Source organism: Lynx rufus, unplaced genomic scaffold (assembly GCF_022079265.1).
Source record: "Lynx rufus isolate CCGP_SWC_20201006 ecotype Redwood Valley unplaced genomic scaffold, mLynRuf1.p SCAF_18, whole genome shotgun sequence".
Taxonomy (NCBI): Eukaryota; Metazoa; Chordata; class Mammalia; order Carnivora; family Felidae; genus Lynx; species Lynx rufus.
This window is the reverse complement of record NW_025814832.1, coordinates 36,852,196-36,879,590: the sequence shown is the minus strand read 5'-3', so window position 1 is coordinate 36,879,590 and position 27,395 is coordinate 36,852,196. Positions and strand designations below refer to the sequence as shown.

The following is a 27,395-nucleotide window of genomic DNA, read 5'->3' as shown; positions in this document are numbered from 1 at the left end:
CACCCCCTTCAAGGGACCCTGCCAGTCCTTCTTCTACAGTACCTTCCGTTATTTACAAATAAATAACAATACGGTCTTTCCATTTGTTTGATAGCTTAAACTTCCTAAATACAAATGGAAACGTAATACCTTCGCTATTCAAATGAAAACGAACACCCCTGGGAGAGAAAAGAGAGGGTATGGTAGCACATGAGGGAACCCCAAGGACACAGAAACAAGGCAAAAGGCTGACGATGGACCGTAAAACCATAAATCGACATGGAGTGGACCACAGAAAAGATCGGCCAAGTGTCTGAGGACACATGATGAGTCCCGGGCCAACAAGTCTCTAGGACGACTTGCTTCAGCGTGTGGAGATACCCAGAGTGGGTCTGGTGGGAAACCAAAGGAAAGGCCATGCTTTGGCACAGCCCACACAGACACAGCCCCGGGGAGGGAATGTTCGGGGCCGTGGGCGGGGAATCCTGGTCCCCCGACTGCACTGTTTACAGGCGGCACCCTTGGTGCCACAAGGAGAAGCAGGGGGTCTGGAGTCGAAATGGCACAGTTCCACCCTGGCTCCTCACCTGCTCTGTGACATTCCCAATTTCTCATCTCTCTCTGCCTCGGTTTCCTCTTCTGGGAAATGAGGCCACTGTGCGGGTGGTTGAGAGGACTAAATCAATGATCTATGGTGAAGTTCTTAGCACCTGATGCAGAGGAAGCGTAACTCGATAACGTGATGGCTGTTTCCTGTTGGTGTCCTCATGAGGGTGGGCTGATTGGGTCACCACAGCCCGAGGCCATTACACATCTGGATCATCCACCCATCTCCCCCCACCCTGGTGCACTCCCACCGACGGCATTTTGTTTAATTGGCTTCCCTGTCCCCCTGTCACTGGGGGACGGTACACGGGCCGTGCCGTCAGAGCACCTCCGTCTCCACGGCAGTTCTGACTCTAAGGCGCTGGAGCAGCTGGGAAGTCGGCACACAGTGTGGTCTCTGGGGAGGCGTGTTCATGGGAAATCGGTGGCTCGGAGTCTGACCAGCTCTGAGGCGGTGACGGACCCTCTTGACCTTGACCCCAATGCCCTCGGAGAAGCTGCGCATGCCTCACACCTCCACAAGCATGCCTTACCTGTGACATGGAGCTTTTCATCGGTGACCTCAGCCTTCAGGTAGATCCGGCCCCTCTTCTCTGTGTGGTCCATCCCACAGAGGCTGGGGACATTGATCACACACTGCTTGTGCACGTTCATATCACAGGCTGTGAATCAAGAAAGCAAAGGGTAAGGCTGGACATATGGGCTCAAACCATCACCTCCTCAGTGTTTTGCTGTATGAGCACAAGTGAAAATGAGCTACCCTCTAACTCGATACTTTGCTATAATGTTTTTGGTGACACCAAGAACTGTTAGCAGATGTCCCTTACCACACAGGCTCCGTGTGACAATATCCTTAAAATACCCGTGCCATATTTGTCCAGTCTTAACTGAAGCAAAATACCCCTGCCTGCTCGTCTGTGGATGCTTCAAATATTTAACACTGTACAGAATGCACACAGGTAAATGCATACAAAGCACAGACTACTTAGTATTTCATGCACGCAGAGGCAAATTATATGCACATTTTAAACAGAGGATATTCTTTGCCAAATAATTTCTTATGCCTTTCTGAGCTGACCACTCAGCAAGAATATGAGTCCGTGGGGCGAGTACAAGGAAGTTCGGAAAATTTCTTGCCTTAGTTAACTCTGTATCTCTGAGAAGGCTTCAGTACGTTGCATTTTTTTTTTTTTTAAAGAACTTGTATTTGAGATTTTAAACCTGTCTTCAAATATTTAAATATTATTCTAAGTAAAACAAATACACGCCTGGCATGCTGAGCCATTCCTTACCAGCTGACATTACGTGGGTGAGATAGGGAGGAATAAAAAGATCAGTCTTAGTGCCGTGAACCAAAGAAACTCTGGAGAGAATCCTGTGTGCTGAACGCAAACATGAGTGCCTGTGTAGGTGTTCCAGCTCTATTGTCCTTGTCCCTTCAGGCTGCCAAGAGGAGCGATGGCCACTGGACTCGTCACACGCCCCCAATGGGATGCTACGAGGCTCTTCCGTAGCATTCAAGGTGGAGCCTTCGTGTTCGTTTCATTTTGAGTGTTTAACATGGTGAGGTAAATTGCAAAAAGCATCGCAAATAACATAGATTTGCTATAATTCAAGGCGGAAAGGAGGATAATGGTCACAAATGAGGAAAGGCCAATTAGCCGATTCACAAACGTGAATTCTGTTTAGGTTTCTATTTCTGAAGCTAACCATTCAGAATCAAGCACCTTGAGGCAGCCAACATAAACGCTCCTGAAAAGGTGTGCTATCCATCGGACTTGTGTTAACCACATCCGGTCTGTAAGTGCTTGGGCAGAATTGTAACTTGGAAGAAATAAAGGCCAGCCTCTCTGCAAAGGACAGGCACAACAGGGACGCAAAAGTGCCCTGGGTTGTATCCCTGTCTTGACTCCCCCATTAGCAGCTTTGAGATCTTGGAAAACTCAAGTGCTCTCTCTGATCCCATTTCCTACTCTGCAAACCAAGTGGCTGCTCTGGACAGTGGTTGCTAAGGTCGTTCCCCTACCAAGCAGAATTGCACACAGTATTGTAACCCTACGACGTGCGAAGCACAGAAAGAGATACCTTCTCTGTGGAAGTTAAGGGAGGTGTTGGGGTCCTGGCACCCGTGAGCTTCTTGGCTTCCCTTGAGGAAGGAGCACAGGCCCCAGAAGCCATACGACTCCAAGGAAAAGAGCTGACCACACAACAAAACCAAACAAAAGCACTGGCCCAGTTCAGCGGCTTTCAAAATTTTTTAGTAGCAGGACCCATTTTTCCAACAAAATCTTAAGCAGAATCCCAACATATAAACCGGATGAGTGTTCCTTCATTAGCATAAGCCTAGTTAACAAATTCAAATTTATACCATTTATTCGGTATACAGACATTCGCGGATAACCTATAGAGCCCCCTGATCCAAACAGAACCGTGAAACCAGCGGTCTCGGTTCAGCCCTGACAGGGCACTTACTTCTGTGCTTTGTTAAAGTTGTCCCGCAGCCCCAAATCCAGACTCAGAACAGAAGCATATATAGAGATGGTAAATGTCGTTGAACATACAACCTGGTTGGCTCTTCGGTTAAGTGGATTCGGCAGCAGAAACTTGGCTGCACGCTCAGCCCCGTGAGTAAAGCTGGCAGAACACGGTCTCCACCATCATCTCCAACTTGTCAAGCTTGCGTGTGTAACACACTGAATGAAGCGTTCACTCTTGTCCCAAGTTTTAAAATACTTAGGAGTGTATTTACAAATGCACTTAGAATTCACATTCGCAGAATCCCTGAAAAACCATGTCTTTGGAATCCCAGGGTTTCTCAAAACACAGAAAACCACTGGTCTGGATCATCACAAAGGTTTTGTTTGGGCTATTAAATCTGACAGCTCTCTAAGGTAAAGAACCCCCATGTGCTGAGAAACCATCCATCTGTTCTATAATGTTCATTTAACCTTGATTTGTATATACACCGCCTTCGTTCCATGCAGGACACACAAAGCTTTTGGCCATAATAGCAACATTTAATGAATGGCAATATATTGATGTTTCCCCAACACTCTCCTGTCTACCAGAAAAACAGGTTCGGTAATTACCTTTTTGTGTCCTAAAAGTAGAAACCATTATTGAAACAGATAAACGGCCTGGAGAATCTCATAAGAACGATCAAAACAAAGAGTTTCCATAGTTGCTTTCCTTCTACCTGGTGCTTGATGACAATACATGCAGGACAAAAAAGGAGAATGCAGGGGGGCTGATGCCTTGTCCATGGTCTTCGTGATTGCATCTCTAACTGGACTGACAGAAACTTGATCTGTCCATGAACGTGCAGGGTGAGCAAACTTAAGATGTCTGGTTTTTATTTTCATTGTAGTTTCAGTTTTGAGGAGAGCCTACTGGATTTTTCCACAGTCCACCCACTAATTAGAGACACAGGAAGATAATGACTAGGGTTGCTTAGCTTATCGTGAAGCCTAACCAAATGTGGAATCTGGAGGTGGGGGAGTCTACCTTCAACACATGGCATTTGCTTTGGGGTTTGAGTAGCCTGCATTTTACAGTGATGGAAGATTTCCACCACAAAAAACTGTGACAGTACTAACTTCATTTATAAATCGGGTGTTCTTTGTGTGTGTGTGTGAGGGGGGGTTCACAATCAGGCAAGTAAGTAGTTTAATAAATCAGTACACTGACAGTGGAGCGATCCTATGCTTTTCTGGTGTGGTATGTATTTGAACGGGTTCTTTTTATTTATTCAAAATATCTTTTTAAATGTTTATTTTTGAGAGAGAGAGCGAGCGAGCATGAGCCAGGGAGAGGCAGAGAGGGAGGAAGACACAGAATCCAAAGCAGGCTCCAGGCTCCCAGCTGTCAGCACAGAGCCCGACACGCGGCTCGAACTCATGAATGGTGAGATCATGACCTGAGCTGAAGTCGGACACTTAACCCACTGAGCCACCGAGGTGCCCCCGAATAGGGTCTTTTTATTGATGAGTTCGTGTTGAAAAGTTACTAAACCCAAAGTGCTCTGCAAACCCTGCAGGTACACGGCAGAGCCTCACCTGATCTAGTGGAAAAGAAAACTTACTTACTGTCACATTTCATCCCTTGATGGATAAGTCCATACAGCAATGACCCACAGTGATCACAGAAGGTGGGGCTTCCATAAGTGTGGATTTTAAACTTGTGCTTGCTCCTGGGGTCCTGGTGGGGAGAAGAAGCGCATTGTTCAGTCCAGTCACGAAAGAAACACATTTTTGGACTAAGCCAAGTTCAGGCCCTGCCTCTTCCCCTCCCCACGTCGAGGTTCAATAGAACCAGACTGCGCACCATTCTCTGGGATAATTGCACGGCTGGTGGTGACTTTGCCACATTGAGTTTTTATGAGCTGCCCACTTTGAGCCATATAAGAAATACCCATGTTTCCTTTCTTTATGGGGTGTAATTTCCACACACCAGGGTTTTCACCAATGTTACCACCTCAGGACCTAGAATCGTAATAGTGCTGGAGGGCAAGCACAGTGTTATAGATGCCATGGTATTTATTGCTGGGTCTCTCGCACCTAGCACAGGCTGCAGCATAAGGCAGATACGAAATCAGGGTGTATTTGTGAAGCTGAACGGAGTGATCCTGGATCTGCTTAATGGAGTATGGGTGATCTCCTTTTGGGCGAGTTTTCTAGAAGTACGATATTAAGACCAGATATGCACCCAAACCAACAGAGACATCTTCCTGCTTCTGCACTATTTCCTGTAACATTATATGCATTTGCACAGGGAAGCTCCAAGGTAATCAGGTGAAAATTGGAAATGCACTGAAAGTATACTCCCCATGGCCCCCTGCTGCCATCTCATTACTTTCCCTAGCATAACATACAAATTACTGAAGGTACAAAACAGCTTTCTCTCAAATAGCCTTTCTGTTCCTCAATCTATAGACAGATCGCAGATAAGGAACTAAACGTTATATACAGCCTAGCAGAGTAAGTAAAGAGCATGGACCCTGCAGTCAGATGGCTTGGGTTCAGTTCCAGGGTGACTACCTCCGAGAAGCGGGACCTCGGACAAATATCATTTCCTCCACAACTGCAAACTGGGAAATTAACAGTACCTATCTTACAGAGCTGTCACGAAGACAAGTCAGTCTTGTTAAACGCTTGGGTGGGTCTATCTAGGTAGATTAGCCCCTCTGCTTCTTGGACCTCCAATACTAATATGCAAACATAGAGGGTTGAGCAGAAAGACTTTCATGTCCTACTTGAAATATTAAAAAAAAAATTTCAGGGGCACCTGGGTGGCTCAGTCGGTTGAGCATCTGACTTCGGCTCAGATCATGATCTCACGGTTTGTGAGTTTAAGCCCCGCATCAGGCTCTGTGCTGACAGTGCTGTGGATTCTGTGTCTCCCTCTCTCTCTGCCCCTCCCCTGCTCTCTCTCAAAAATAAACAAACATTAAAAAAAAAAAAATTCATACTCAAGTCTGTTTATCAGGGCACTTCCTTGTTAAATTCCTCCTCCTGAATCATTTTTGGTGGCCCATTCAGCTGTAACTACAGAGCTGCCATTGACTGAACTAAGAGAAGACAAAAGAGGAACAAGGTTTTGGGGATGGGCATGAGGTCAACAGCTCCACTGCAGGCAAGGTAAGCTTGACTTATCCCGTTAGTCTAGTGCTGTGTATACACGAAAGAAAGATACTCTTGGCTTTTGACTTTCTAAAAGCCTAGATGCTGGTGGTGACTTGAGGGAATTCCAAAGGTGATTTTGATTCTATAAGATGACTTATCTTTTGGTTGACTTTAGAGTCTAAAATCTAGGCCACATATGCCAATGAATTACACAGCCGACCCTTGAACAAGGCGGGGGGGAGGAGGGAGTTGGGGGATCGACACCCACTCCCCTGCAGTTGAAAATCCATGTATAACTTTGACTCCTCCCAAACTTAACTACTAATAGCCTACAGTTGACTGGAAGCCTTACCAGGAACATAAAATAGTCGATTAACACATATTTTGTACGCTATAGGTCATATATACTGTAGTCTTGTAATGAAACTAGAGGAAAATAAATGTTAAAAACAGAAGAGAAAGTAATACAAAATCCATGTATATGTGGATTCATGCAGTTCAAATCTATGTTGTTCAAGCGTCAACCATAATTACTTTTTAAAGTCATAAAACTTAAAATTCTAGAATATTTCGGGGCGCCTGGGTGGCGCAGTCGGTTAAGCATCCGACTTCAGCCAGGTCACGATCTCACAGTCTGTGAGTTCGAGCCCCGCGTCAGGCTCTGGGCTGATGGCTCGGAGCCTGGAGCCTGTTTCCGATTCTGTGTCTCCCTCTCTCTCTGCCCCTCCCCCGTTCATGCTCTGTCTCTGTCTGTCCCAAAAATAAATAAAAACGTTGAAAAAAAAATTAAAAAAAAAAAATTCTAGAATATTTCAATCATGCAGAATCTTATAAAGAATATTACACTAAACATGCAAGCACCAGACTCGATACATGTTAACATCTCATTTTTCACCATATTATTATCTTCAGTCTGCAGAGGCATTAGTGACCTTCAAAGTCACGTGGCCAGGGAAGGGCTCAGATAGGATCTGACCAACGTTTGCATCTTTAACACTGATTCCCATCCAAGAGCTTTGAAAAAATCCATCCAGGATCTTAACATATTTTCAAACAAAGTTTTATATTTTCAACACATTTTTTAAAATGAGCCTACTACCTGTTTTGTAAATAAAGTTTTATTAGAACACAGCCATGCTCACTCATTTATATATTTTCTGTGGCTACCATGGCCGAGTTAAGTAGTTGTGACAGAGCCCACAAAGCCTAAAACATGGCTACAAAGCCTAAAATATTAGCTATCTGGCCCTTACAAAACAAAACAAAACAAAACAAAAAACAAAACAAAACAAAACACAACACAACACAACAAAAAACTTTGCCTGCCTCTGCTTCAGATCATGGTTTTCAAAATATGGTCTCTACAAGGCACCGGCATCACCTGGAACTTGTCAGAAATTAAGCCCTTCTCCATACTGAATGAATCAGAAACTCTCTATGTGAGGCCTCAAGGTTCATGGTTCAACAAATCCTTCAGGTGATCCTAATGTTGGCAGGCACATAAAGACTGAGGGCCTTTAGAAGGTCATTTCGTAAAGATCTAGTAAGTGCCTAATAGGTGCTAGGTACAGGTGTGTGCAGATGATTAGCAATATTGAGGTAGGTCATTAGTTTACTTTCTATATGTCTCTTAGGGTGTGAAAGATCAATGCCATCCTTGGGAGATTATTTTCCTTAACAAGTAGTAGCTGTGAATATGGTCTCAAGTATGGGCTTAGCCTTCCTCCGTTAGAGCATCCCACCATTTCTCCAATCTCCCAGATGTTAGGCAGAACGTCAAGGGCACAGAACAATGTCAGGATCAATTAAAAGTTCTCATGTTGACAGTAAAGGTTACGTCCCACCACGTGGAGGGCAAACAGGGTGCTAGAGGAAAGGAATCAGGCAGTTCTCCCTGCAGAAGGCATCAACAGCAGGCACTAAATAAGGCACGGCAGCTCACGCACAGCCCTCTGGAGCCTGGGTGTGTCAGGCAGCTCCAGGGCGGCTGTCCTGCCAGTCGGTTGTCACTCAGATCTCTGTTGATGTGGTACACAGGCAACTTGCTTCACTTTTTTTAAATTTTTTTTTTTTCAACGTTTATTTATTTTTGGGACAGAGAGAGACAGAGCATGAACGGGGGAGGGGCAGAGAGAGAGGGAGACACAGAATCGGAAACAGGCTCCAGGCTCCGAGCCATCAGCCCAGAGCCCGACGCGGGGCTCGAACTCACGGACCGCGAGATCGTGACCTGGCTGAAGTCGGACGCTTAACCGACTGCGCCACCCAGGCGCCCCAACTTGCTTCACTTTTCAGGAAAATCTAAGTCCTACTCATCTGGTCCCCAAATGGCATCTTTAGGCTCTAACCGTTTGGAGGTGTAGGAAGAGAGGAAACCATCACTTCCACCTTCTGTAGAAGAGTGGAGGATGACCAAGTCTTGCAAGTCCTCACACTCCAAAATCATGAGTGGCCAAAGATCGGGTCTACGGTAACGACAGTAATAACTGTCAACCTGTTCGTTGATCATCAAGTGCGTGCAAGTGCTTTACAATGACCAAGACCTCTCCTGCAAAAAGGGCATTTACCAGGATTCTGGAGACCTGTGTTCTGACTGGAGGTCTGATACAAATTCCAACCTTGGACAAGCCATGTCACGCACTTATAAAGCAGAAATAAAGCCAGTCTGCCTATGTCGTAGTCTGGGGGTGGGGCTTATCTTAGGGAACATGAGTGAGGGCTTTGCAACCTGAAAATCCCTAGACAAATACAAGATTATTACAGTTATACTATCCTTAGAAGGAAACTCCAAGATGCCCAAGGTTTTCCAGTAATAGTGGACGTGGGCCAGAATGGGAAGAGAGCAAGAGGAAAGCTGATCAACTTTGGGGCTCACAGGTGGCTGGGACGGAAGCCAAGCTGGCAAGAAGGCAGGCGACTTCCTCTGGGGTCCTGGGTTCCTGTCCTCTGCCCCAGACCGGCCTTCCCAGGCAAGTGACCCGCGCCGGGTGGTAAACCGTGAAACCACCCGCCAACCCAACCCCACTGTGTACTGCTTTGCCCGTAAGGACAGTTCATCTCTCCCTCCACGGAAATGGAATGCAGGAGCACGGACACTCATTTCCAGTTGAATTAATCTCACCTCCTCTGACAAAAGAAACCACACTGTTAGCTAAAGAGCCATGACTTACGATGATTTACAGAGAACAGCTGTCCTAAAAAGCTCTCAGGTTCTTTCTGTTCCTATCCATGGCTGCTAGCTAGTGGTGTGCCTGACTTCTTTGGGCTCTGATTTCCTCATCGGGAATCTGAAGGGATTGGGTCAGCACTTTGGAGTTGGTATTTCATGCGGCCCTACAGGTGTCAGGAGACGCCCCCGGGCTGCTGAGGGTAGGGGAAGGGAGGCCACCGCTAAAATAAAAGTTAACTAGGTTGGACGATCTCTTTGATTCGGTCTTGTTTTTAGAAAGAAAAACTATTAATTTTTATTTTGACACCATTTAAGACTCACAGCAGTCTGTAAAAATAGTACAGGTTGTTCCCATATACGCTTCGCCCAGCTTTCCCCAGTGATAACATCGTATATAACCACAATATGTTAGGAAAACCAGGCTTGGGACGCTGCTAAGTGGCATTAACTATAGACTTCAGGGTTTCACCAGATCTTACATGCATAATTCCCATGCATGTATTTTTTTTAATGTTTATTTTTGAGAGAGAGAGAGAGAGCGAGCGAGCATGAGTGGGGGAGGGGCGGAGAGAGAGGGAGACACAGAATCTGAAGCAGGCTCCAGGCTCTGAGCTGTCAGCACGGAGCCTGACACAGGGCTCAAATTCACAAACCAAGAGATCATGACCTGAGCCAAAGTCAGATGCTTAACCGACTGAGCCACCCAGGTGCCCCTCCAATATGTGTATTTTTATTGTACAGCTTATGAACCAAATACACCATGTACTGAATGGGGAATACAGTACTATTTGCTGGGTAAATACCACGAATTCAAGTAGACCACCAGCAAAGGAGCGTATATTGCTATCCACCAAATACATAACCCACCGGGTCTCGTGACAGGGTGGTGGGAGGGGGAGTTGAAAGATTTATTGGAAAACCAGAATCAGAATGCTTTTCTCAAAGCAAAGAAACCATGTGCTATTTCCAAACCTTTCTGACCAGCTTTTCAAAGCAAAAGGATTTCAGGGTGGAGGATAACGGGGGCCCCCCCAAGTGACGGTGGCAGCAGGGGGGGGTCGTGGGCCTTGAAACGTAAGTTGTGGGCTTCTGGGGGTGCATGTAACCCAGGCTTGTCTCGTGTTGTTTTCGCTGCTCCCTCCTGGCCTAACCTAACCATCTCAGGCCCAAACACCAAAAATGGCAAATCACTAAGCTGCTTCCTCCTTCCGGGAATTTTCCTCTTTCTACTGGCCTTCCAGAACGTGTGATTTCAGTCTTTAATATGCCACTTACACATTCTGCTGCTTATGGGGTTATTACTTTACCTCCTCTTTCGTTTTTTTCCTCATTGTATCACACACACAAGCACATCCCAGACATACATGCAGAGGACAGGATGAAGTCCGAGAAGCCCTCAAGCTCAATGTTGAATTTGCAGCTGGATCAGAACCAGGGCAAGAATTTTTAGTATTATACCCAAGCTCCCTGGAGACCCCAGCAAAAAGGGAAAAGAAACAGAGGCCTCTAGGACTGCAAAGCCACCTGGATACAGTCACCTGTCTTATTTTCCTTTAAAACCATTTGTCTCACGCATGCTGAGCCTTCAGTGAATGTGTACTAAGGTCTTCACAAAAGCTTATTTTTACCACTATGCACCTGAGGATTGGAGATAAAGGTATCCTACATATTACTTATGGTTGAATCTGACCTTACTTAGACACCCCCCTGCCCCCAACAGACACACAAATGGCGGGTATACTCCAGGCCTTCACTATTACAAAGTTAGTAAAATTTCCCCCACTTAATGCAATACATATAATCTTACTTTTCACTTCTCTAGACACTGGCAGCCTCTCATTAAGTGGAGTATGAAACCTACTGTCACATGTCAGAAGCCTGACATTATGTTATAATGAAAGGGGGAGCCATTCAGCTCTGTTTCTGTTGTAGACGCAGTTAGAGGGAGAAAAAAGAAGTTTCTGACTAAACCAATTTTCATAGGCACAAATGAAGTCTAACCCACAAATCTAAATCTAGACCTCTTAGAAAAAAGTAACAAATGAAAATTTCAAGTTCTACTGAAAGCATCTGTGGTCTGTTTCTCACATCTTAGTTTTTATAATACAGCAACTTAAAACTTAATTAGCTTTCCTTGGAGACATTGTTCCACATTTCTACCAGGACTTGTCAGTCTTTTGTCAAAATCACCACCACCATTATGCAATGGGCTGAAAATAAACCCATGGGTCTATGCTGCACAAAATTTTGATACTGATGAGGCCTTAAGTGTCCTGGATGCCTTCTTGTTGTGTTGGCTATAACCATCTAGAAGGTGTGCTCAAGGGAAGTTGTTTTTTTTTTTTTTAATGTTTACTTGAGAGAGCGAGTGAGCGAGCAGGGGAGGTCTTGGGGGCGGGGGGAGGGGGCTGGAGGGGAATCCCAAGCAGGCTCTGCATTGTCAGGGCAGAGCCCAATGCAGAGTTGGAACCCACGAACATGAGATCATGACCAGAGCTGAAACCAGGAGTTGGATGCTTAACCAACTAAGCCACCCAGGCACCCCTCAAGGTACGCTTTAAGCGGTGGCCTTCAAGGCTGGAGTCCTCCAATGTGTAATGTGAAACCTCCAGAGGGGCTAAAGCTCCCTATACACCCATTGGCAGGCAATCAATGATGCTTTTTGATGTTTACAGTTGAACAGCCATCATTTCAAATGCCCTTTTAATTTGCCGAGTAAAATAATGGCAGCCTTTTGGCCGGAGGTCAGCCTGCCTTGGATTTTCCAGCAGTATTTGAAGGTCTCTGAAATGCCCCACAGGTTTCTCACAGAGCACCAAAATGGCTGTCACTGAGGGCCAGAGTTCAGACTTTAAGAGTCTCTTGAAAAGACTGTTTTTAACTGAGAGAAGCCTGTGGGGTGGCTTCCTTAAGCGCCCCAAGCAGTGTGCCTCCTGCAAGCTGCTCCTTCTAAATACCAAGGAAAATTCCCCATGTTCACCATCTGATGTGTTCTCATGAATCATACTGTAAGCCAAGCCTGGGTCTAAATGTCACCCACATGCTGACTATACAAGCAACACCAAGAACACTGCTCCAAGGGTGAATCTGGCGTCATTTCTGTGATCTTAAATTTCTTGGGAAATTTTTTTAATAACATTCAAAATTCCTATTTAAGTTGTTGTTGTTGTTGTTGTTGTTGTTGTTGTTGTTGTTACCATGAGAATATAACCAAAACCAGATCATACGATCAGGGTGACTTTATGTAACTTGAATATCACCATAATTATTACACTGGACACCATGTACTGAGCAAGGCTCCCAAATCCCTTCTCAGGCTGCAGAATCGGCCTGGTCCACTGGATATTTGGGTGCACGGCATGCCTCAGGCCTCGGATTACACGGGCTTGCTTGAATGGTGCCTGTCGTAAGGAAGAACCAAGGAACTTGCATTTCTGTCGACAGTTCACTTTTTATCTTAACGTAGCCCTATTTTATTCTGATGAATAACACACATCTTTACAGGTGAACTAACTTGTCCAACTGGGTTCTGCTAGTAGAGGAATTCTTATGGGTCCTTTGCCCAGTTGTACAAGATGCTGTAACCATTAAATACAAAGCAGCCAACTCTTAAAAAAAATTCTACATAAATCTCTACCAGCAAGACAATGGCTAAATAAACCAAAACATATTTATACTACGGAATACTACGTAGCAGTTAAATCAAATGAGCTAGGTCTTTCTGTAACCATAACATGGACAGGTCTCTAAGATATACTGTCTAATGAAAAGAGTACAACCGCAGAATGGAACATAAAAAAATGACACTCAGGTAGAAAAACAGAGTGAAAGACAACCCCCCCAGATATAGAACAATAATACAGCTATATATATATATATATATATATATATATATATATACATATATATATATATATATATATGCGCCTCTGGGAAAGTGTAGTGACAGAATAGATTTAGAAATGACAGGGAGAGGAGACTACACCTATCTGAAAAGATTTAAGTTAAAAAGAATGAATTCACACATTGCCTCTGTAATCCAAATTACCTTGAATCCCAGCTGAATATATATGGTTATATTTCAAATGGATCATGAGATGCCATTAGAGGGAGAGCCTGCACGTGTCAAAGGAACTGGGGCACAACTGCTCGACCTGGTGATAAACGAACGGTGTCTATAGCTTTTCCAGCAATCTGCTGAGAAGGTGCCTATATGAGCTCACTCTGCAGATATTTGGAACCAGTAGCCATCAATGAGAAGGAAATCTTTTTTTTTTTTAATGTTTATTTATTTTTGAGAGACAGACAGAGTGTGAGTGGGGGAGGGGCAGAGAGAGACAGAGACAGAGACACAGACAGACAGACAGAATCTGAAGAGGCTCCAGGCTCTGAGCTGTCAGCACAGAGCCCGATGCGGGGCTCGAACTCACAAGCCGTGAGATCATGACCTGAGCCGAAGTCAGATGCTTAACCGTCTGAGCCTCCCAGGTGCCCCGAGAAGGAAATCTTAATTAAAAGCTATAATATAACCACCATCTCCCTGCCTGTAATCAAACTTATATGCTTCCATCATCTTAGGACAAAAACTTGACATATATTGATGTCCTGTCACTTACAGCTTTCAAATTACAAAAGAATCTTTGACGGTTTAGTATGAAATTCTGCTATTAAAATGTTTAAAATGTGCAAATATCCAAGTCACAAAGCCTAATGTTATTCATTTAAAAGTATGGGATCTCCTCTTCATTTCACCCCCAAAATCATTTACTGGACACTTAACTATGTGCCAGGCAACATGTATATGGTGGTAAAGACTTCAGGTGTGGCTCAGGTCAAGTCTCACTTGGGAGAAGCAGAGTTACGTTTTATTAGCAAATCACTCCTAATTTTCAGTGGCTCAACACAGTAAACATTTATTTTTTTGTTCTTTCTCCTGGGACCCAAGCTGAGAGAGCAGCCCTCATCTGGGATATTGCCAGTCTCATGGCAAAGGACAATGTCAGAACCACTCAACGGCTCTTAAATCTCTGACTTGGAAATGGTGCCATCATTTCCGCTCACATTTCATCAGCCAAAGCAAGACACACGGCCAAGCTGGGAATCAGCAGGGCAAGCGTATATAATCCTCTCTGTGAAGGGACAGAAAACATTTTGAGTAGTAATATAATCCACAAAGACACAGAGAAAGCTCACACCCTACTGCCATTTTATAATATTTGAGGAAGGACAAAAGAATGGATTAAGAACTTCAAATTTTGAAAGCTTGTAGGTTTTAAGGTCAACTGAAGATAGTTTTAAGTTGGGGGTTATCAGAGACCATCTACCTTTTAGAGGTTATGTTAGCTTAGCAGCAAAGAACACCCCCATCTCAGTGGCTTATCACAAGATACACTTACTTCCCTCTCATGTTATAAGTCAGGGCTACAGAGTAGAAGCACCTGTCTGCTCATTCTAGGACCAAGGGATGAAGGCTCAAGCATTGTCTGGAATATACCATTACCAGGTAAAGAAAACCAAGAGGTAGAATTGAACAGTGAAATCTGTTAATGCTATTTAAAAACAGTAATATTTTTTTCCTGTTTTAAGTTTTTATTTTGAAATAGCTTAAACTCACAAGTGGTAAAAATAGTGCAGAGAGTTCCTGTGTATTCCTCAACCAGTCTCCCCCCACGCCCGCTGCCTGTGATAATAGCTTACAAAGCCAGAGTAGATGATCAAAATCCAGAAATACAGATATGGGCACAAGATTGTACAGATTTCACCAGTTTTTATGTGCACTCATTGAGTGTGTGCATACAATCACATGAAATTTTATCACATTTACAGTCGTGATAAGAAAAGCTCCAGGGCACCTGGGTGGTTAAGTGTTCGACTCTTGATCTCAGCTCAGGTCATGATCTCACGGGTTTGTGGGTTCGAGCCCCGCACTGGGCTCTGTACTGACAGCACACAGCCTTCTTGTGATTCTGTCTCTCCCTCTCTCTTCCCCTTCCCCACTTGCACTCTCTCTCTCTCAAAATAACTAAACTTAAAAAAAAAAAAAGCTCCATCACCACAAAGAAGCCTCCTTCTACCACCCCTTTAGGGTCACAAGCTACCTCCCCCCATCCCTAACCTCTGGCAAACACTGATCTGTTCTCTATTAGACGAATTTTTATAACACTTTTTAAAGCACCACATAATGTTTGTGCTAATTAAAGATTTGGTTAGCTCCAGTGCCGTCGTTTGAAAGGAAAATAAAATAGGAATATAAGAGGCATCTTAATTATGTGAACCCTTGCCAGCCCTGAACAAAGTTATTTGTTTTCTGGAAAAAAAAAAAATTCATGGCCAAGTTTATATGATGATCTGAGAACAAATCAGAGATAAATGGAAACATATTTATTCAAGAGTCTCCAAGATCCTATCATCTTTGTTTAATTTAGTAAAGACAGAATTGGGTTGTTGGTCATGTGAGGAACCCTGTGTGACATTCTAAGATGGCATGGGACAAATTCTGAAGCCTAGTATTTCAGAGTAGGGAGATGCTTCATCTTTGTCATGGACTGGAAAAAGTATAACATACGTTTGCAAGAAGGCTGATTTTCATGGCTCCCTATAATGCTGGAAAATTCTCCAGCAGCTGGTATTCATTCAATGATTAAACACAACAGAGGAGACAGATGAATGTATCCTGTTCTCCCTCCTGATTGCAAAGTCCAGAAGGGGCAGGATTCCTTCTTTCCTGAGGTAACTCTGATTCCTTCTCCAGATGGCTCATTACTAATATTACTCCTCCTAGCTCTTAGGAGATATTTACTTCCTGATGGCCAATGATCTTTTCGGTCATGACTGCATTTTTTTTTAATGTTTATTTTGAGAGCGAGCGAGCATGAGCAGGGGAGGGGCAGAGAGAGAGGGATTCTCCCAGGTGCTCTGTCAGTGCAGAGCCCAATGTGGGGCTCGATCCCATGAATCGTGAGACCATGACTTGAGCTGAGATCAAGAGTTGGACTCTTAACTGACTGAGCCACCTAGGCACCCCCTTTTTTTATTTTTTTATTTTTTATTTTTTTTATTTATTTATTTTTGGGACAGAGAGAGACAGAGCATGAACGGGGGAGGGGCAGAAAGAGAGGGAGACACAGAATCGGAAACAGGTTCCAGGCTCCGAGCCATCAGCCCAGAGCCTGACGCGGGGCTCGAACTCACGGACCGCGAGATCGTGACCTGGCTGAAGTCGGGCGCTTAACCGACTGTGCCACCCAGGCGCCCTGACACCCCCTTTTTTTAAAAAAAAATTTTTTTTAACGTTTATTCATTCTTCTGAGAGACAGAGCATGAGTGGGAAAGGGGCAGAGAGGGAGGCACAGAATCCGAAGCAGGCTCTAGGCTCTGAGCACTCAGCACAGAGCCCGACACAGGACTCAAACTCACGAACTGTGAGATCATGACCTGAGCCGATGTCAGATGCTCAACTGACTGAGCCACCCAGGTGCCCCCCCCTTTTTTTTTAAAGTACAGCTTATGGTAAAATATCTTAGTCACTTGTTATTTTTTAATTATTTACTCACATGTTCATTTATGTAGATAAAATCATACTCATTATATCAAAATTAGAAAATATAGTTAACTAAAAAGGAAATTACCTATATATTAATATTTTGGTATGTTTCATTCAAGAAAGATGAGTATGTTTTCTTAGAAATCATACTAAATAGACTGGTGGTCTAGGGTGTTATTTTTCAACAGCTCATTCTGAACATCTTTCCATGTCCTTAAATACAAAGCAGTATCACATTTTACTGTGTGTTTCATCACATGGAGGCACCATAATTGACTGACCCAATCTTCAAGTCCTGGACATTTAGTAACTACTGAACAACACTACCATAGGTGTCTGTGAACACAGGCCGAGCAAGTGTCTTAGCTCCTCAGAATAAACGTCCGAAGTAGGAACCTTGGGTCAAAGGGATGAAAACAAAATATTAAATGTAAAAGCTATCTACCCTTTATAAGCCAAGGGTATGATTTTGCTTAAAGTCAGTCTGGTTGGGCTCGATGGCTGCTGAGCCTTCTGGCTGTACTTACAAGTAACCAGAGTTTTCTCTCTTGGCTAAAAAAGGTTCCTTTACTTCTTGGTTTTCCCTTGATTTTTGTCAGGAGCAGGCATTTGTCCTTGAGTTAGGATTTTCCTCTGGTTACTCCCCGACTGTCGAGAGACTCCCCGAAAACGGTGGCTACATATTCCACCTCCCTCTCCAAATGAGGCAGCTCTCTTCTCAAGGATGTACTGTTCTTTATGCTGAGATCTTTTCATTCTTCAGTTCTTGTTTTTGATAGTAAATCTCAAACCATTTGTCACTTAAGGGCGACTGATCTAAAGCCACAAAGTGGCAGAAGATCTTACAAATTAAAAAAAAAAAAAAGAATCTCTGGCTCTACTCTGCTACACAGTCTCTGTGTATTTAGTTTTTCATCGGTGCACCGGGTCTCGTTTCGTAGCAAAGACCCTTCCACCTCGGCCCTCACTCCCAGAAGGCATGGCCACGGGGACAGCCGTGTGGTCCTTTAGCACCCGCCTCTGCACTTGCCCCTTTGTGTCCAAGCATCTCTGCATTTGGTTGCCGTGTGCTGATGGTTGCAGAGTATGCACATCTCAAACAGATGTGTTTCTTTCTACTTTTTTTTTTTTTAACAATGGGAGGTAACACTAATGCACTTTCTTCCAACTGTGACTTTAAATGCATCCCAGGCAATGAATGCCTCCCAGAACGCTGCCTGAAGAGTGATAGCAAAAACAGTACTTGTTCAGACCTCCCCCACGACTGCATCAGAGACCTCCAATCCTACATCTTAGACTGCCCGCACCACGTATGCAGCTCTGAGGAAAATCTGAAGCCTGCCTTTCCCATGGCAGAAACCTGTAATACACATAGGAATTTTGCTTTTCTGGTTTTTGTTAAGTAAAACAAATACCGAGCAAAGCTATCACCAAGAACATGCTAATATTTGTCCTGGCCAAGAGTGGTGTTACAATTAAGGCTGAAATTCAGTGCTGTTTGCTGTACAGATCTTTTCAGTCTCAGTGCCCGCTTCTCCCCATCTGCAAAGGAGGCTAGGAAAAGGTGTCTGGAAGGAGGGGGTGGGGAAAGAGAGGGATGTGGCATTTAAATGTGCTTGAGCAAACATCTCTAAACTGATGTTCCTTATATCTGAAGAGACAGAAATACTGTGAAGGCTAGTATTCTTAAAAAAATTTTTTTTTGTTTTTCCTGTTAACTGGCTTAACCTGAGGGGGAAAAAAAATCAACATTTAAAGGAAAAGGGGAAGCATTACAAAACCAAATGGTAGCGAGTGGTCCCCTGTAACCAACCTGAATGCAGCCCTAGACCCTTGTTGCTACACCCATATGCAGATGACTCAGAAACAGATTTCCAGTTTACCTGCTTATCCTTTCTTTCTAATAGGATGCTGTGGTGGGCGGATGAGGTCAGACCACGTTAGGTCTCAAAGGACGTGCATTATTTCCCCTTATCTTGTCATATGGCCATGGAGGGTCAAAGGAGGACAGTTCTCAGTTTAAAGATGAAGAAACTGAAGCTCGGGGTTTAAGCAAGATCTGTGGCTAGCAAGCAGTAAAATCAGGGTTTCAATCCAGGCCTCTGACTCCATTGATGGGTCTGACTCTGTCTTAGATGCCGAACCAAAGGCAGACGCAGTAAAATACCGAGCATGAATTCTCCTGGCACCGAAATGAGTTTGATACTTGGTGTAGATGCCCAAATGGACATAAAGCGGAACACTATTATCCCGCGAGGACAGGAAAAAAATGGCAAAACAAACATATCCTGAAACAAAACGTATCAGGAGATGGAAATAAATGAAAACAGTATTTTCCACCCTTAATATCTTTAGATTCCCATTTCTATGATCGCAAACATGTCCCGGCTGGAGCAGAAAGCCGGATACCCTTTAATTCCACTAGAGGGGAATATAATGACATCAAGGGCTGCAAGAACTTTAGGGACGGTCACCGCTGGAGGCTCGCACTTACCGCGCAGCTCTGATGAATTTGTGCTTCAGAGCCTGCACAGTCCCCTCCTTCGCAACCATCTCCTCCAAAAAAGGGAAATCAGGCTGAAATCTTATTCAGCCTCTATGATAACGTGCAATTCAAACATTCTGTTCTTTCTGGAAAGTGATTTTTCTATTCTTCTTTATCGAGCCTGCAACATTTGACAGACAAACCGATGTAATTTCACGAAGAATCTAATTGGTATGTGTAAGTGCATATGTTCTGCAGCAGTAGAAAGTCTGACAGGGAGGGGAGTCTGAGACATGAAACACCACGGGAGACTGTCTCACGATCCACAGAGAGATGAAAGATCTGCTCATCGGGCAAACGAGGGGTCGGTCCAGCTCAGCGCCGTCCAGGAGAACCTTCTCTGTCCATGGAAATGCCTCATTCCTGCCCTGACCAAGCTAGTGACCACTAGCTACCCAGAGAGCGCTCCAAATGCGTTGACTCCTACTGAGGAGCTGAATTTTTAAATTTTTCATTTACCTGTAACTCATTTAAATGTAAACAGCCGCAGGTGGCTGGTGGTTACAGTGTTGGACGACACAGATTTAGAACCATCTTCCAGACACACCCTGTCTGCTCAAGTCAATGCTCCTTTCTTCCTACTCCACATCCGAAGTCCCACGATGGCGGGTTCATACTGGGGGGGGGCTTCGGATGCTTTGCAGATAACTGGACAGGCTGGACTGTTCATCAGTGGCTGGGCAGCTCTCCCGACCTGGCCTTCCACATGAACCCCGCTTTGCTGCCCTAAGCCAGGACTTAACAGCCACGTATCCAGTCCCCTGATGGCTTCCAGCCCCACCCCACCAGTCCAGCCTGACCACGTTACTTTTCACCACTTGCTGCCTGGTACACACCATCCCCGGCTCAAAAACCGCCAGGGGCTCCCCACTGCCTTGGCCCAAGCCATAATCCAACTGCACAGCCTTTCTCCCCATAGGACTCCCTATCAGCTGCCCACCCCACAAGCTCGCCCTGGTGTCTGCTCAAGGGCCTCCCCACCCCCTACCGGGAACAGCTCTGTCCCCTACCCTGCCTGCTCTCGGCATGGCTTGTACACATGCCTCAAGGCCCATCTGTAGGCTGCCTCCTCCCTGAGGCCTCCTCTGACTGCCTCTGCTACAGTTTCCTTCTTTTGCTTCACAACCTGCTCCCACCCTACCATTTTCTAGAAGTTTATAAAAATCTTTATCATTTATCTGCTCTCGGTATACATCCTTTACTTCTCCCATCTCGGGGCCTTTTCACTTGCTGTCCCTGGGCCTGGAACCAGGCACCTCAGCTCTTTACACGGATGCCTCTCTGGTCACTCAGGGCTCAGCTCTGCTTCCCTCATCTCCCTTCCTGCCCAGAGAGGTTTTTCTTGATTCTCCACCCAAAGGAGCCTTCCAGACAGTTATGATGAGCACTGAGTAATGTACATAATTATTGAATCACTGGATCATACACCTGAAACTAACAGATTTTTTAATTTTTTTTAATGTTTACTTTTGAGAGAGAGGGAGGAGAGAGGCAGAGAGAGGGAGGGAGACACAGAATCCGAAGCAGGCTCCAAGCTGTCAGCACAGAGCCCAACGCAGGGCTCGAACTCACAAACTGTGAGATCATGACCTGAGCTGAAGCTGGATGCTTAACTGACTGAGCCAGCCAGGCACTCCTACCCATTTAGGAAAACCCTAGAACTTTTTTGTTGATTTCACTTCTGGATTTTACTGCTGAGTAATAACTCTGGTTTTGTGGCATAAAGAGGGAGCGGAGCTATTCAACTTCTCTTACCAAAGAAATGAGGTACGGCAAGTCTTTTTCACCAGGACAGGACAGGGAAGAGAAACTGTTTGAACTGTCCTTCAGGAAATGGGAAGGGAAGGCTGGTCTGCAAAGGAGCTCACGGTTCTAGTCTTGGCATTAAACTTTCTCACAAATCAATAGGTTCTTGGGAGAGGTCAGTGCCCTCTAGTTTACTGAGCTAATCGCCTGACAAGGGTTCCTATCGTGTTTCATTTTCTGGGGAAAAAGAACTACCATAAATCAAGTCTTATTACAACGCACCTTAAAATTACTTGGCTTTACTGTTATTTTGTCCTTGAGCTGTGACTACAAGAAGAGAATCACTTCTTGGGGTGGGGGTGGGGTGGATCTGCTCTGCTGGGCTAAACTTCTGGTTATAAACGTATTTGTTTGCCACTGGCTTTCCTCTGTTACTGCTAATCTCATTTCTCAGATTACAGTTGGAGATGGCCACTGTCTGCATGCTATTAACTATGAACTCAGTATCCATGAGAAGTCCCCAGGCAGGATGTAGATAGAGTAGGATTGTTATTCAGGGTACTTTTAAAGACGCTTTTCTTAACGCAGACTCCGAATTTAGTTGCAAATCCCTGCTAAGGTTTAACACAGCAAACACACAGAAGGATCAGGAGGTATTGTAACACAACCAAACAGTGTCTCCAGTGAGACTTTCCTGATGACATCTAGAACCCAGATGTACCTAGAAGTACTAGTTCTTAACCCTTGCCATCCTTGGAAGTTTCTGGGACATTTCCTAAGAAAACACATCAACAGAAACACCACACCGGCCACAGGCATCTGTCCTTCTAAAAAGTGCATCCATCAATGAAGCTTACATGCTTCATGTTTTCCCTTAACTTTCACCCTAAAACCCACAGCTTCTGTAAAGAAATGTGGTTCTGATGAAGATGTGAAGAGATTTCTATTTTGTAAATGAAGCAAAAGGTCCCCCTGCGTGAACACCAAGTGGGATATCACAGGTGATAAAATGGAATTGATTATACAAGGCTTTCCAACAGTAAATTTAGAGCAAAGTAGGTATTTAGACATACAGGAGGAAAACGGGGCTTGTAGGACCTAGGAGGTGCTCAATGGACAGAAAGCCTCAATGGATAGAATCATGATTTTGATGAACTTAAAGTAAAAATACTTACAGACACACGTGAACTGCGAAATCATCAAAAAAATGCCATTTCGTTTCATGCAACTCAAACACTCAGCCATTCTTTTGGGTTGGCCCTGGTAGGTCTCTGTAGGCTAGACCCTCAAGATTTCACTGACTAGAAGAGCTCAATCCAAAATTTCGGGAAGAGAAGGGAGACTCCTTACTTGACTAACACCAAAATCAACCTGAATCTTCTCCATAGAACTTGTGGCTCCTCTCTAGTCAGGCTATCAGGAGTTAATATGTACTAGAAGCAGACACATATGCCAGAACTAAGTCTTTGAAAAAGCTTAGTTGAACTTGTGCTGATAAATGGATACAGATTTATATTTCCTTCCTTGCCAGAGGACAACTTCATCATGGAATTTCAGAGCAGAATTATTTTCAGATGCTCCATGATAAAATGTATTTCAAGCCTCAAGGGTTATTTTGTTAGCTGCAAGATAGATCTCTTTACCCTTACAAAACATGCAGAGAATAACTGAGAGAGGCGTTCAGGAGAAATTGTGGCTTCCCAGGTACAGTAAATGTTTACGTTTCCTTTTCTTAAAAATTTTTTTTAAATTCATTTTTAATATAATTTATTATCAAATTGGCTAAAAATATTTATTTTGAGAACATGCACACATGTGCAAGTGGGGCAGGGACAAAGAGAGAGAGGGAGAGGGAGAATCCCAAGCAGGCTTTGTGCTCTCAGTGCACAGCCCGTAAAATGTCTACACTTCCTATGGAGAGCTGACAGTGAGGTATCTGGACAGGACACAAGCCATTCATAATATCAGTGTGCTGTTGAAAACGTGCTCACTTTGACTTCTTAGAATCACTCGGCTTCCAGGTTCCTGACCAAAACCCATTCCTCTTTTTTCCCCCTTAGAGATTTCTGGGCTTTGTTGGAAAGACAACACGTCCAGCTGACAAAGGACGTGTTGCAGCTTCTCTTGCAGCTACAGAAGTTAGCCATGCACCATAACTCCAGCCAATCCGATGCAAACACAAGTCAGCTGGCCACTTCCGGGAAAGCTGTGTTCTCCTGTTCTGGTTCCCTCCTCTTTCGCATCTTCCTAGCTCGAGAAGGATGAGCCGTTTACGGCCAGAGACCATCCCATTCCCTCTTTGGAGATGGAGACTTTTGGGCAACTCTCTTAAAAAGGGAGCTGGATTCTTCATAATCTCAGGAAAGCAGGCCACCAGGAGTGGACGAGGCTTTTACGCACTTCATCAGGATTTCACAGGGCTAGAAAGGAGGGGAGAGCATTGCTTCTATTTTCTCTTGTTGCCGTTTGCTTGCCAGGGTGACCCAGCCCGTCGAGACCGCATGTCTCTCAGAAAGCTGCGCGATCTGTTCTGTATGGGACACGTGTTTAGGGATCTGTGTTCTCAACGACCCCACTGTGGCCTTTTGAAGGCAACATGGGACACTGTGGTTGATCTGATTGTTTTTTTCTTAGGTACTCCAGAAAGTCTGTTTTCTTAGATGTTTTGGGTTGTTCCTAAGTAACAACCGCCCACATCTCAGTGTAGCCCCCTCCATGACTTTATACCCTTATAATGGGATGAGGAAAGCAGGAAGTGTAAAACAAAACAAAACAAAACAAAACAGCTTCTGGACATTCTACAGGCAGCTTTCCTTCCCTCCCCTTTGGAAGTTTAAAAGGGACTACAACAAACTTCTTAAAACATCTGCTTAATGAGGTTTTGCCTTGAGACAGCGGGTTGGGGAGAGAGAGGATAGTCTGAACACAGCTGAGCTTTGCCAAACCCCGTGGCTGTGACAAACATGCACAGCCTTGCCGTCCCTCAAAGCCTTTTTTATTTCACGGATGAAGATAATGATATTCATTTGAGGGGCATATTATGCCCTTCTGTTGCATATACAAACCAGCTTTAATGGATATTTTTAAAAATTTCCCACGGGGAAAATAGGCCATGTAGAAGTGCCAGGCATTCAACTGTCACTTCCTCCCAGGGAAAAAAAAGAAAAAAAAAAAATCAACAGTCCCACTTAGATGGAGCCAGCTATTGCTTTCACTGTTAAAAAAGCTCTTAATGTTTCTGCCTACACATTTGGCTTTAGGGCTTCCTCAAACCTATAACCACCTGCCAGAGTCCTAGACTAATTTAGAATAGTTTATACAGATGACAGGAAAGAGGGTAAAAAAGAGACTCCAATTTGTTTCCTTTTGCAACCGGCTCGGACTTCCATAATCCAGTATTTAATGGGACTTCATTGCAGCCACGTCAACAGAGAATCCCTACTTGTGCCATTTTGCAGAGTTATTTCCCGACCTTTGGTCCTTCGACTGGCTTAGAACACCACCAAAACCTGCCGAGGCTGTAAGATCTTTCAGTCTGTAAGCTTGAACTTTCTCAGCTCCTGAGGGAAGGATAATGTGATATTTGGGGCTAATTAGGTTGAATGGGACCACTTTTATGCCTATGGGCTCTCCTTCCTTACCTACTTGCCAGGGAGAGTCTAGGGATTCTAGAAATTAATAAAAGAAATCAATGGATGAATAAATAAATGGATGGATAGATAAAATGGAGGGAGGGAGGGAGGAAAAATTACATGAGAAAGTGTGACCCACCACTCTGTAGTTATAACTCCTTAGATATTCAGCAAAGTCTATGCCCCCAGCCTAGCCTATGTCCCTACAGAATGCAGACATATAGTATGTTCCCTGGAAGAGGACATTCCTGAGTCAGACTCTTATTAAAATGCATGAGTAAAGTCTCAAATTCTGTAATCCCTTGTTTCTTGATGTCTGCTACTTATTTTTGAAAACCAGAGTTTTTTAATGCCAGAATGTTCTCAAAATTGTACCTAGAATGAAAGATTTTAAAATCACGATTAAAAAAAAGCAATGTCCTAGTTGGTTCAGAGTCCGACTCTTAATCTCACGGTACATGGGACTGAGCCCTGTGCTGGGCTCCATACTGGATTTTATCCTGCTTGGGATTCTTTCTCTCTGTCTTTCTGCCCTTCCCCTGCATGCCTGCTCTCTCTTAAAATAAATGAATGTTAAAAAAAAAAAAAAAGTCTTAATAGGTCCAGAAATAATCCATTTGTTTTGTAAATGAAATACTCATAATATGCACGCGTACAGTGCAGAGGAACAGTAACGAATACACATACACACCTAGGGAAGAAAATAACGAATGAGAACGGATGAAGGAATGGATGAATGACCAAGCTTACTGGAGGTGACCACAACATCTCCAGACAAGCCTTGTTCAACAGCGTATGAAAGAATAAAGTCACCCTTGACCCGAAAATTCACGTAGCATTTCTTCTGATCCTACTCGAATAGGTGACCACGCTGGGTCAACTCAATATACGACACAATAGATTTCTGGCACCAGAAAGCCCTTAAGACGTTAGCCTATGTCCTCTTGCCCCGATACAATTTCAGTATCGTTTCAAAACAATGAGTGTGTACTTCTCATTATAAATAACTTCCCACCATATTAAACGGTCCTAAAGGTGCTTTATTTCCAAAAGTACTTTATGTGCTTTCCAACAACTTGACAAAGGCAGGCCTGGTGGTCATCGGGTGGTTGAATGGCATGTTGGCCCAACTCCAACATGGTTTTTAAGATGTGAGGGGAAATGCTGTGCCCATCTGTGGCCACACTCGGGAAGCTGTCTGGTGGTTTCTCCCATATTTGGATTTGGGTTTTGGTAGCTGGAGGTAGCTTTGCCTAGGCCAGCAGCTCCCTGCCAGTTCATGCATAATTCACCCAAGTGGATGAAACAGGCCCATTAGGGACAGACCCTGGCCGGTTTTTCCCTGGTTCATTATCAAATTTGTTCTCTGTTTTGATCTCAAACCCTCCCCTTTGATACCGACGAAGCTGGCATAAGTTGGATAACGACAGGCGATATCTGGTGGCAGATGGACTGGGGCCCACCTGAACAACAAAGTTAGGCTTTCAACCCAGCCAGTGAGCTGGAGGGAGGGGGGCGGGGGAGCGGACGTCCAAGAATGAGATCACAAACATCAAGAAAACAGCCCACACTTAGTTAGGCTGAAAGATATGAAACGGACCAGATATTCCATGTTTAAAACCCAGTCTGTCATCCTGTTCCCATCAGGCCCTGAGATGAAACGGCTCCTGAACATCTGTGTCCTTTGATCTTGGGCTCTTCACATTTTTCATCAGGAAGAGACTGGAATGACATGTTGCAATGCCTTCTCTGTCACTTTTCCAGAGGCTGTCGTTTATAAATGTTCTGTGTTAATCAGAATTATAAATGAGGAACTTTTTTTTTTTTTAATATTGTAAGCTACTCACAGGCCTGTGTCCTGCTCTTATTCAACCTGCACCCCCCCCCCCCAAGCCACAGGAAATCTAGAACTCCTGCCTCCCATCCAGAAGCTGACCATGGCCCCACCCTTTAAACCCTAAGAGCTTCCCGTAGCCTTGTGAGAACTTCTTCTCAGCCCCCCAGCCCCCTCTTCTGCCTCACCTTTCAACCCTTCTGCCCTTTTTCTTCCAGTTGGATCCCTCTAGAACATAAGCATATGGCACTTAGCACAGGTACAACTAGTAAAGTGTGTGATGATGGCTCAGGACAAATCTCATTAAAGTGTAGATTCCGCCCAGTGGTTTCCACCATCTTGGCAATGGGCTCCCAAAGCTGGGGACGGTGGTACCCAAGTATCTCTGCATAAACCACACAGGTGGATGGAACCCGCCATTGGGCCTTCGTCACTTTCGTAGCTTCAAGGCCTGGCACAGCGCCAGAGGCACAGCAGACACGTAGAAGGCACCCATGGAACGAACTGAATAAATAAATGAGCAAATCAATCTCAGTGCTGCAAAGGCTCTTTATCGCAGCACCTCACTCATTTTACATTTGAGCGAAGATGTGCTGAAAGATATTCAGCTATCTGGCACTGGGGCAAACTAGAATCCAAGTCTCATGGTTGAAAATACAGTGCTTTTTCTACCGTCATTACTGCGGCAGGGATGGGGAGATGAGGATGCATACAGACGCT

At 44.5% G+C, this 27,395-nt stretch overlaps 1 protein-coding gene across 3 annotated transcripts in view; it reads right to left on the bottom strand.

Moving 5' to 3' along the window:
* Positions 1-27,395, bottom strand: part of PRKCA (protein kinase C alpha) — a 400,385-nt gene that overhangs the window by 124,728 nt on the left and 248,262 nt on the right. For all 3 annotated transcript variants that reach the window (XM_047081548.1, XM_047081550.1, XM_047081549.1), the window contains 2 exons: positions 4,671-4,782; positions 1,119-1,247 (listed from right to left, as the gene is read on the bottom strand). In XM_047081548.1, coding sequence (XP_046937504.1) covers positions 1,119-1,247; positions 4,671-4,782 — 241 coding nt within the window. The remainder of the gene's footprint in view (positions 1-1,118; positions 1,248-4,670; positions 4,783-27,395) is intronic.